Source organism: Columba livia, chromosome 19, assembly GCF_036013475.1.
Source record: "Columba livia isolate bColLiv1 breed racing homer chromosome 19, bColLiv1.pat.W.v2, whole genome shotgun sequence".
In the NCBI taxonomy this organism is placed as follows: domain Eukaryota; kingdom Metazoa; phylum Chordata; class Aves; order Columbiformes; family Columbidae; genus Columba; species Columba livia.
Window position 1 is genome coordinate 5,603,825 of NC_088620.1, and position 11,029 is coordinate 5,614,853.

General features: G+C 47.1%; 1 protein-coding gene and 1 long non-coding RNA gene across 4 annotated transcripts; one reads left to right on the forward strand and one right to left on the reverse strand.

Moving 5' to 3' along the window:
• Window positions 1–1,182: 1,182 nt before the first annotated feature.
• Window positions 1,183–5,426, reverse strand: LOC110355591 (uncharacterized). Of its 2 annotated transcripts, XR_002408366.2 has the most exons (4): window positions 5,291–5,426; window positions 3,515–3,663; window positions 1,950–1,994; window positions 1,183–1,686 (listed from the first exon to the last, which is right to left on the reverse strand). It is a non-coding gene; the product is annotated as an uncharacterized LOC110355591 (long non-coding RNA). The 2 variants fall into 2 exon arrangements; XR_002408367.2 differs by lacking the exon at window positions 1,950–1,994 and having other exon boundaries at window positions 1,479–1,686.
• Window positions 4,832–10,381, forward strand: ZDHHC12 (zinc finger DHHC-type palmitoyltransferase 12). 2 transcript variants are annotated; one of them, XM_065035287.1, is made up of 5 exons: window positions 4,832–5,060; window positions 5,390–5,526; window positions 6,426–6,512; window positions 7,803–7,969; window positions 8,551–10,381. In XM_065035287.1, the coding sequence occupies exons 1-5, from the start codon at window positions 4,847–4,849 to the stop codon at window positions 8,858–8,860; spliced, it is 915 nt and encodes a 304-aa protein (XP_064891359.1). In that variant the 5' UTR covers window positions 4,832–4,846; the 3' UTR covers window positions 8,861–10,381. The 2 variants fall into 2 exon arrangements, with proteins under 2 accessions (XP_064891359.1, XP_064891361.1); XM_065035289.1 differs by having other exon boundaries at window positions 6,426–6,506.
• Window positions 10,382–11,029: the final 648 nt, after the last annotated feature.

Sequence of the window (11,029 nt, forward strand, 5' to 3'; positions counted from 1 at the left end):
CTTCCTTCTAGATGCAAAACTAAGAGAGGTTACAAATCCTGCCAGCCAGCCTCGGCACATTAGGGGCGTCAGGCTTTGCTCATTTAACTCTCCATTTAGTGCCACTGCCCTTTTGAAGTTGTTTCCCGTGGCAGTGCCACCCACTTTCTTCCTTTCTAATGCCCATGTAGCGAAAGCTCCTACCGCTAAAATCTTGAATCATGTCGCAAAGAGCACGTCGGATTCTGACTCCTTTGGCAAGGTGGGAGTGGAGCAGAAGGGGGCACCTCACACATGTGAGAGGTGTCAGAAACCCGTGTCCCCAGCACACAGCTGCCACGCTGGGCAGACAGCTCAGGAAGTCCCATCTCAGCCTTGCACTGGAATCAGAACCAAACAATCGGGCTTTACGCTGAGATTTTGGCGCTGCTACATCCAGGTTAATGAACAGCCGATGGTTTGGTTTGGTTCCAGCCGCCTCAAGACCACAAAGGTTTGGGTTTTTCAAACCAATGCCCCTGTAAGTTCAGCTGTTACTGGAGTCTCACCTGCTACAAGGTGGACCGTGATATTGCAAATTAACAAGATCCAAGGTGCAGCAGACATTCCGCACTGTAGAGATAACTGTCCTCACCACTCGCACGTCCTCATCAAGCTGTTCCTGAGCCTGAACTGGAAAAAAGAGATTCTAATTCCCAGCAACACGGAGATGAACAGAGTTGGGGCAGCCTGCTGGGCAAGCTGGGCTTCCTGAAACCTGGCACTGACCCCGGGGGAAGGGAGAACTGTTCTACCCACCTACATAGCAGATTTTGAGCCAGGCCACCAGAAAGGCGATTCCTGAGACAGGATTTTTAAAGGAAATAGCATCCCTGTTAGAATAATGAGATCTGGCTACAAGCTGCAGTGTCTCCAAGCCCAAAACCTTGAGTTGAAAAATAATTTTCTTTCAGTGAGAAGCAAAACAGAGACATGGATCCTCTGCACATCTGAGTGTAATCCAGGAATTCCTGTAATCAGGAGCTCAAAACTAGGTTGTACCTCAGTTTCCTAAGGGAAACAAGAGGAGTTGTTGCACCCATGGCCTGAAAGCACTTTTTGGAGGCAAAGAGGAGTTAATGAACTGCTGATTTAGGACAGAACAGGGTAGTTGTCCGCAGACTTTCTACCAATATTCTGCAAAGGAGGGGAGGGCAAGGTGGCTGTTTTTTATGGAGGTTTAATGTAAAAGGGGAAGCTGGATACCCAGAAATGCTTGACTGCGAGTTACAGAGAAGCCTCTCAGGACTTCCAGCTTTGCTGGAGCGGAGGAGTGAACCACGAGACTCAAACTCCACACAGAATTATAGGGTCAGTGACCAACCCTGCCTGGAAAACTAGAACAGGGTTCTATCTCCTAAAGAGAATCCAACTGGACAGAAGTCTGTAGTGTGTAAATATACAGCAGAGGGGCTCCTTGTTGTCCATACTTGTCCCATTCATAGTCTCATTCAAGTTTTCGCTACGACATTTGCTTGAATATTCAAAAGCTTGGCAAGCAGAACACCAACACAACTCAGTAGTTCAGAGACTGTTCTGACAAAGGGCCCCTCTGCCTTGGCTGGATGTGCTTCCCTCCCTGGCTGGCAGATTCCTCGTCGCTCCGTGTCCCCGGTCAGGGATTCCGCAGCCCTCGGCGCGCAGGGTGTCCGGCGTCTGCCATTCGCTCTGGAATAGATCAGAGAGAAACTGGTGGGCGACTTTCCACAAGCGCTTCCATTATACAAGATCTGTGGAAAGAACTGATATACACATCTACTTGTATGATGCTCGACACCCAGCAGCACTAGCCTTTCTCATCTAGACCAAGCCCAGAAGTTTAGTACTAATATTTGTGGCAATTAGTAATGCTGCAGATAATCCATCTGCGTCATGGCTGCAATTACCCCGCGCTTTGCTACTGGCTGAAATTATACAGCACCGAATCCTACCCAGCTTGTCAGCGTCTCGGGCTCCTGCTGCAGTCTCTCTGGGCTCTGCAAAAGATGGGTGGGAAGAAAGGTCTTGGAGCTGTGAGCTTGTTGCCTTCTCATCGCTTGAAGGCGGCAATTAATTAGTGGAGCAAGAGCTGTAGGGACACTGCACTCAGGCGCTGCCCCACGGAAAAGATGTTCCCTTGAGACTGTGAAGGGAGGAGCTTCCCACAGCTCAGGTGTTAGAGGGCGACTTGTGCTGGAAAAAAGACAAAATTAAAAGCAAGGAAACAGCCGGTGTCCACAACCACCGTGTGTGTGAAGCACAGAGGGGAATGGTCGTCAGGAACGGATGAAAACCAGCCTGGGGCTGGATGAAAAGACAGCGCTTAAACAAGGGAGTGAGGGAGATTTCCTGCTGAACTGAAACACTTCTGCTTCAGCAGACTGGGTTTTGATTTCGTATAGTTGTCACTGATTCTCTCTGTAATTCTTTTATTGTTTAAAAAGTTTTTAAGCTAATCAAATATGTATTTCCTCGTTTTGCTTAATGAAAATAACCTCAGTTATAATGAGCAAACGTTTGCTTTTACTCTGTCCATTGACCTGCCTAATGTGGAAGGGCCTGGTTCAAGTGTTTGTACATGGTGAAACCAAGAAAAAAAATAATGCACAACTGTTGCTTCCTTACAATTCTGAATGAATTAATTTTTCTGTTGTATCCATTGGATACCCACTGTGTATTAAATCTAGTGTTTAACAACGTCTTCTTCCTTTGCTCTATGGATGTGGTTTATTTAGGTGCATTACTGGTCCATATTTCATTAAAAATGAAAGGAACTGCCTTGTGTTGACGAGGCAGTTCAGTGGCTTTTCATTTAATCGCTCCAAGGGACACAGTACTGTTTGTCAATAGAAAAGAGGCACGGAGGAAGAGCATATTGTTATGAAATTAAGTGAGAGGAGGAAAAAAGAATCAGAACAATATTTGAGTGCACAGCTCTTGCCTCTGGACTCTGTAACGGATCTGCGGCTTGCCTTGCACTGCCAGAGCTGGGTACTTAAAAAGGCTCCGGCTTAAAACGGTCGATCTGCTTTCAGTCCAGCGTGACTTTCTTCTTGAGACCCTGGTCCTGCGAGGGTTCAGCTGCCAGTTAATTCAGTGGCCATTGTGAACTCTGGAGGAGGAACCATGTGAAACTGAACTGCCTCTCGAAGCTGAAAATGTTGCACCTTGGGCTTCCAGCAGCATGAAATTCCCAGCTGGAATGCCACCAGAATCTAGATTATTCACTCAGAAACTTGTTAGCAGAGGCTTTCCGGAACTAAGCCTAATTTCAACCTGTTACTTAAGTTGAAAGCCTTGAGACAGAGAGAAGCTCTGATCTGTGCGAGATGGGTTTCAAAGCTGTGAGAAAAGATTAAAAGCGTAACACGCACCGAGTTATTCTAATGGCAAAGAGAGCGAGAATACATTCCTTAGGACAGATTATTGCAGAATATCAAAATATTACTACTCAAATTGCCTCCAATAAGCTTTAACATCTACACCTCTCTGCAAGGAACAGAAAGACACTACCCACCTTTTCTTTCTGGTTGCAGACAGAGCACGATGTTGCTGTTCCAGGCTTCCTTTGCCACTCAGGGGGCAGAAAGATTTTGTGAGGTTTGACAAGCACCGACAGAATCTACGAGGTGTCTGAGGGAGGATTTCTGTAGGTCTTGCATTTACCTAGAGTAAAAAGAAATAAAGGACTTGAAGAATTGCTACAGTTTATGTTACCGTTTCAACACAGCTGTGTCAGGTAAACCACTGAAGTGGCCGGTGCAGCCAGGTGCTTTCCTGGGATCAGCAGGTGCCACTGACTCACTTGGACCAAAACAATCAGGAACACCCCATTTGTGGTCAGACAATACCAAGGAATCAGCTGCTTTTCAGGTGCTGGAGGATAAACTTGCGAAGAACATGATTTTTCTTTGCAAATTTTTACTGGGAAAGAAGATAACAAAGGCGGCAAGATATGTCTGTGTTAAAATCGAACAGTAAACCCACTGATTTCAGAACGTTTATGGGCCTGTGCTGAGATTCATCTCCCCTAAACAGGCACACACTCAAAGTGTAAACGTGTACATATAGCGTTCTTGGCGGCTTTTAAATTGTTAACAAGAGATAAAAACACGACTAGGGTGCAATTCAGTTACTTTTAGCTGTCTGCTTTCAGATGAGGACCATTCTCCTCACTGCCGGCGTTGTCCCACGACCCAGGTTGTCCCGGGTACCAACATCTTCACCACAGCTGCCAAAGTCGGATCAAATCCCACGCCGGTGGCCTCCTACCAGAGTTGTGTCAGACATTTTACAAGCTCCATTTGCATTAATAGGGCTGTTTAAATGCGTTCAGCCAGGCACAACCTCTGCGTTTCTCCCCAGGGGATGGAAATCAGCAGACGAAATGATCAAATTGGGCTGAACCAGAGTTAACAGGCAGCGCTTTGAGCGGCACAAACCTCTGAGACCCCTTCTGTGGCTCCCAGGGACACGCAGCAGCGTTTGCCTCACACGTAACGGTGACACGAAGGGTTTTACCCCAGACGTTGGTCTCCGGGGCCCTGGCCCTGCGCTCCCCTCAATGCTGCCGGGAACCCGTGGTGGGAGAAGCGGGGGCTGGAGGAAAACACCTTTCTGCTGGGAAATACCCCGAGGTGAAGGGCCAGCATGAGGGCAGAACACGGGCAGGGGCGGGAGGGAGGAGAGGGCGCCCATGGGTGCCGCCGGGCTTCCCACTGCAAGTGTGATGGAGCGGCTGAGGGAGCTGGGGGATCAGCTGGAGAACAGGCGCTGAGGGCAGACCTTCTGATCTCTGAACTGCCTGAAAGGAGCTTGGAGTGTTGGACTCTCCTCACAACAAGAAGCGATGGGGCCGATCCTGAGCTGCCAGCACCTCCCCGGCCCCGCTGCCGCCCTCACGAACCAGCCCAGCTCGGCCCCGGACGGGCCCGTTCCCGCCCGTTGGCCCCGCCCGCCCTTCCGCGCCGCGGCCGCCATGGGCCCGGCCGGGCGCTGGGTGCGGGCGGCGCACACGGCGCTGAGCGGGGCGCTGGCGCTGGGGCTGTTCCTGCACCGCACGGGTGAGCCGGGGCCGCCGGACCCCCAGCCCCGGAGAGGGGCGGCCCAGGGCCCGGCCCTGAGGAGACGCGGCAGCGGGTCGGGCGGTGCCGGCCCCTGCAGGGAAACACGGGCGTTCTTCGGCCTGTGGGCCCTCGGGGGGTGTCCCGGGGCTGTGGGGCGCTCGGGACCCCATTCTGCTGCCTCCTCCTCCTCCCTGCTCCCCCCACGCCCTCCCTCCACCTCATCTCACCCCGTCCTGTAGGCGCTGGACCCCGTTGTTAAGGCCAGAGGGAAAAATCCCGAACCCTTCCCGAGGAATTACCGCTCTCTGTTTCCGGGGTGCTTTCAGATCTGCAAAAGCAGGAGGAGCGCGGGGAGCTGCTGCGGCCGCTGCTCTTCGTCTCGCTGGTGGTGTGTTCCGTGCTGCTCTACTTCAAGGTGTCTCTCATGGACCCGGGGTTCGTCAAGGCTGAAGAAGAAGAGCAGGTATATTTACGAGCAGAAGAAAGTGGTTTGGCTATAAAATGTATAGTGTTTTTTTTTTTTTTCCCTGCTATGCTAGATAAGAACAATGTGAAATGGTTTCTGTTGCACTTGGCATAAAGGAAATATACATAGACCATTGGGAATTGGGCTGGACAGTCTCTCACTCACCTTCTGTAACAGCAGAAGGGCTCACAGACTTAAGTGTGTATTTTACACCATTAGACATAAGTCCTCTCTTGCATCAGAGGCTGCAGTACCCTATGGACCGTGTACATGACCTGTGTTACATTAACCACTAAGTGGTACAAGTGCAAAAAGCCTGAATTGAACAGCAGGCTTGGAAGAACGTGCTCTCTGCAGCTCTGTTTATTGACCTGTTTATAGATTTGTTGTGCTCTCAGAGGACGCGTACACAAGTTACAGCGAGGTAAATGGAGATGCAAAGTTTCATTAACCGAGAAATACTCTACTCCAGGTTCGCTGCTGTATAGATTGTGTAGGACAAAAGTGTTACCAATTTTAATAATCCATCATTAATTCAAATGTTGGCTGTGTTATGGATAAGTTCCACTGCTTATACTGAAAAAACATAATAAGACATGAAGTCTAAGCTCATTTATTTTTGTCCCAAAGCACAGGTGGTGGGATTGGTGCAGTGTCTTATCCACAGTTATTTCTGCCTCTGTGCAGATGTTCTTTGGCTGGTTACAGCAGCCTGTGCTCTCTCACTGTACTGTCTGCAGCTTCTGTAGGAATTCTAAGGAATTCTTTTGTTTAACGTTCCTAATGATAGAGATAACCAGCACTGTCTATTAAGTAAAAGGATCCAGACAGCTCAGTCATGCCAAGACAGCAGCACACAAAACCTCCTTCGTCACTCCCCTTCTCTTTTTCTGTAGGGAGGCAAGAGTGAAGACCAAAGCATGATGATACCCCAAGTTCCAAGCAACGTTAAGATGCAGCTCTGCGGTTACTGCATGGTGAGGGTAGGCACTCAGAACGCGCTAGAAAAGAACGGGATGAGCGATCTGCAAGCTTACGTTTTTTGGTGACCTCTTTGTTCAGCTGCTGTTGCCGTTGTTTTTCTGCTCTGTCGTTGCTGCTCGCTGCTCTGGAAGCGGGGCAGATCTGAATTCTGTCATAGGGTCGCCCTCCTGCTGAAAATCTCACAGAAAACCGTAAATACAACCAGCAAATTGAATTCGGATACAGCCCTGAACTGAAAAGTGATCCAAACAAATTGCATAGCTAAAGGGGTAGTGCTGATGGTCACTGGCACATATGCTGCTTTTCCAAGGCTGAAACAAGTCTCTGCTGGCTCGTGCAGACAAGGATCTTCTTTTGCCATGGGAAATCTGCATTGTGCATTCTTCCTGCCACGTCAGCCAGACCTCACAGCATTGCCAAACCGGTTATCTTGAAGATATCACGATACAGTCAGAAAAACAGTTGAACACGACAGCTAAGAACCGCTGGTAGCTGTGAGCTTGTTAGGAGGCCTAAAAACAACAAAACATTAGCCTGAGTTGTAAAAGATAGCACGGAGGAAAAATTAGAGCAATTACATTAGCTCTTAAATGAGTTTGCCTAAAGCCTTGAAGTGTCTGTTTTCAGAGCGATCCTTATCAGTTTAATAAAATCAAACATTATCCCAGCTTCGTTAAATTGCTGAAGAATATCTACCAGGAGAAGCCAGCTTATTTTGAGACACTTATTGCAAGAGGAAAAGCTGGCAAAACATATATGTGCTTCAGGGAGGCACGTTCACACTGCTTTTCTCAGCCAGATCTTTCATCTTCTCTGTTCCTGGTACTTGAGCCGCTTTCCTGTGCGAGTGTCTTGTATTCACGGGGAGACACTTCCCTGCTCTCTGCAGTCCCATAGCGACATCCCATCCCCGCACACCTTCTTCAGTAGCTGTGGTCCTAGTTTTTCACCTTGACACTCATGCTTTCCTCAGTAGAATATACTGTCTCTCTCTCCCTCCTTTGCACACCAGACTTCCTATAAATAGGTAGATAATAAAAGATATAGGTAAAGGAGTGTGGGAGAGTCATTTAACTTGAATCTCACTCATTTGGATCTGTACAAAAGGAAATCGTGATCCCCTTTGTCTTCGCAATGTTTGTGTTGTGCTGTTTTCTCAAAATTGAGTGCTTTTGGGACAGCGCTGCTGTGGAGGGGGATGATACTGCATGACATTCTCTTCTAGCAACCCGGGCGCTGAACCAGCGCGCTATTGCGAGCGTGCGTTTGGTTTGGGTTTTGTTTTGCAGCAGCCCATGCGAGCCAAGCACTGCCAGCTGTGCCAGCACTGCGTGCGGCGTTACGACCACCACTGCCCCTGGATCGAGAACTGCGTAGGAGAGAAGAACCACCGGCTTTTCGTGGTGTACCTGAGCGTGCAGCTCGTGGTGCTGCTGTGGGGAGTTCACATCGCTTGGTAAGGCCTGGAGTCAGCGCTTTGAGCTCTGAAATCACTCCTGGAGCTCCACCAAAGGGTTGATGTTGAACACAGTAGTGCCTGGATTTGCTTTATATTATTTCTTCACCCTCTTCTGGATCCTGGAGCTCAGCTTTTCTGAGCCCCCTAATCCACTGAGGGACAATGTAGCTGATCAATAGTTGAGCAGAATTTGATAATTTGGGGTTAATTGTTCATCGTTTTAAGCTTAAATTAACAACAGTACAAAAGCTAACTGATTTTGCTTTAGTTCCTGTAATAGGAGTTTTGTTTACAAATCAAAGTTCTGGAAACTCCAGCAGGGTTTCATCCTGCTCAGGAGAGGAGCTGATCGTCTCTCTCCACTGTCATGGGAACCAGCATCTTTTAAACTTCTTAAAATCTAAGTCGCTACTGGTGCAATCTCTTAAAGAGTTTATGGTGCATTAACTCTCCGTAGTACAGGATGATGAGAAGCTTACTAGTTATGAATCACACTTAAATGTGCCACCAGGTTTGCTTGGTTTATGTAACTAGTTCTACATCTTTAACGTTGAATTTATGTCTCTTTGAATTGAAAGGTCAGGCCTCTATTTTGAACAGTCCTGGCACTGGCTGCGGCACAACATTCTCCTCCTCGTGTCCTTCCTCCTGATCGTCATATTCACCATCGTTGTCCTGCTGCTGCTTGTGTCCCACCTCTACCTGATCTCCTGCAACACCACCACCTGGGAATTCATGTCACACCATCGCATCTCCTACCTGCGACACTCAGAGCTGGAGAATCCCTTTGACCAAGGGATAATCCTCAATCTCTGGAGATTCTTCTGTTCATGCCACCTCACTGCATGGGAGAAAATCTATTTTCACAGGATCAATGAGCCTGTCTAGTCACAGTAGTACCTACCTGGTAGAGTCCCAACCCGGCTGCAGGTTGCTGGGGAAAGCTTTGCTAATGCAATTGCTGCCGTTTCCTTACGCCCAACTTCAGTGCATCATAAACTATGCAACCTGCTCCACAACCTCTTCATCCTGCAAATTACATTTCAAGGATAGTCAGGGTTGGTTTTTTGTATATGAATGACACTGTTAAAGACGAGACACTGGTCTGGGAAGGCCAGCGGGGCTGATTTCTGGACTGAGCAAAGGTATCTCAGCATAGTTCTCACTGTAAGAACCACAGCACCTTTTGTCAGTAGCGTTGGGCATGTAACAGAAATAGCTGAGAAAATATTTGGACGGTCAAAAGCAAATTGCCTCAGCTTAATGCTTTTCACAAAGATTTGAGCTTAATAGTGCTAATGTGCATGAGAAACAGCTGTAAGGCACCACATTCAGTTTATGAGATAATTAGCTGGTACTTTGTGATGCCCTGACCAGCTTCCTAACAGTTTTTTCTTTAAGTTGGTGGTGCTGTTAACAATTCAGAGACTATTTTGAGTCTTTGGACAGAGAAGTAATACTTGCCTGCTTAATTTCTGCAGATAAATTCATGCTCAGGCCTTTACTTGACAGGACAGAACCAGTAGCAGAGGTGGGTACGTGTTGCCCAGCTCAAGTAACACTGTTGTAATACTACCTCAACATACTAGTGACATTTTAATAAAATATTACAAAGTTTCAGTGCAAGAGGAAAGATTCTAGGCTCCGTTTGTTTCAGTGATAGGAGAGGGTGCTGATGGATTTCTAGGACAGCAGCGAGCTTGCTTATTTTCCCTTGTAATAAGAGTTCATACTTCAAGTTTCCACGACAAACTAAAAGGAAGTTTGGAATGACCCATTATAGCTTTAAAAACAGAAAGGCTGTGGTGCAAACTTCAGTTCTCACCCTTTTCTGTTTCAAAACAAAGAAACCCAGCACCACAACAAAAACCTTTGTTAAAATTATTTTGTGCCTTAATTGCTTTGGCTCAGGAACTAACACCAGCTCAAGAGCACGTCTGGCAAGCTGGTAGGATGCACTCAGGGTTTAAAGTTGAGAAGCATTCCTGAAAGGACAGTGTAGTTAGCACAGCACCGTAGTCCAAAAGCAGTTGAAAACCAGCAAAAGGATCCCTTTTTTGACTGAATTCAGAGTTCGTAATCTGTATCCGGTCTGGTTTGTTCAGGGTAGAAACTCCTGACAGAGGGATAACAGAACACTAAGGATTGGGTTCAAAACAAGGATAAACCATCCAGAAAGGATTCTGCAGTGTGTGTCCCTGTGGCACCTGCTCAGTGTGGCTCCAATGCCATATTTCTGGTTTTTCAGGGATCAGTCACATAACATTTGTCAGCAGGTACTACAGCTCAAAACATGCAGTTTGCTCTGTTTGGCAATTCTTTTTTTAAATGCACCAGGATGGTAATTTACAGTCTTTTTGCTTTACTGTAAACTATTAATTAAAATATTAAATATGCCTTTTTTGGTTATTAATGCCTCTCTCTTTGAACGCAAGTTCTAGGTTTCACGTGCGCTAACAGTCCGCTGCGCTACTTACCAATTACAGAGGCCTTGACCTTAAGAAAAGTCACAGAACACAGTGCAGGGGCCATCACAAGCGCAGCATTACCGCTCAAACGTGGGTGAGGAAAACATCTGTCCTGCTTTAAATGGGCTGTTACGCTGCAAGGCAGAGCAGGAGGCTGAAAGGACATTTGCATGCAGGGAGTTTCAGAAGCAGTTACACTCGGCTCTGAAAATAGGAAATTGAGGTTCGGTGTGAATTACTTGTTTTGCACAAATGTATGTTCTTACCTCTGAATTCTGAAGCAATTAGACCAGCCTTGATTTAATAATGACAACTCACTAGTGCACCCAAACCTTATCTGCAGATCCAGCACAACTGTGTTACTTCAACTCCTGTCCACCTCTGGTGAAGACAAACTGAAAGATTAATAGCTGTGCATCCTAATTTGTCATCAGCGTGATGCTTCTTTTCTAGATACCCTTTCTTTTTTGCCCAGCAAGCTAACATTGTGAATTTAAGAGAAGAAAAAGTATTTTATCAAGTATAATTACAAGATGCGTTACCAGGCAAATGAAATAACCTTTAACTTAAATGATTTTCCTCTATTAAC

Bases quoted from the DNA above. Each gene is read 5' to 3' on its own strand.
- ZDHHC12 (XM_065035287.1), top strand. From the start codon at position 4,847: ATGGGGCCGATCCTGAGCTGCCAGCACCTCCCCGGCCCCGCTGCCGCC. The intron at 5,527-6,425 runs GTATATTTACGA...CTTTTTCTGTAG, and splicing joins AGGCTGAAGAAGAAGAGCAG to GGAGGCAAGAGTGAAGACCA. The intron at 7,970-8,550 runs GTAAGGCCTGGA...TTGAATTGAAAG, and splicing joins TGGGGAGTTCACATCGCTTG to GTCAGGCCTCTATTTTGAAC.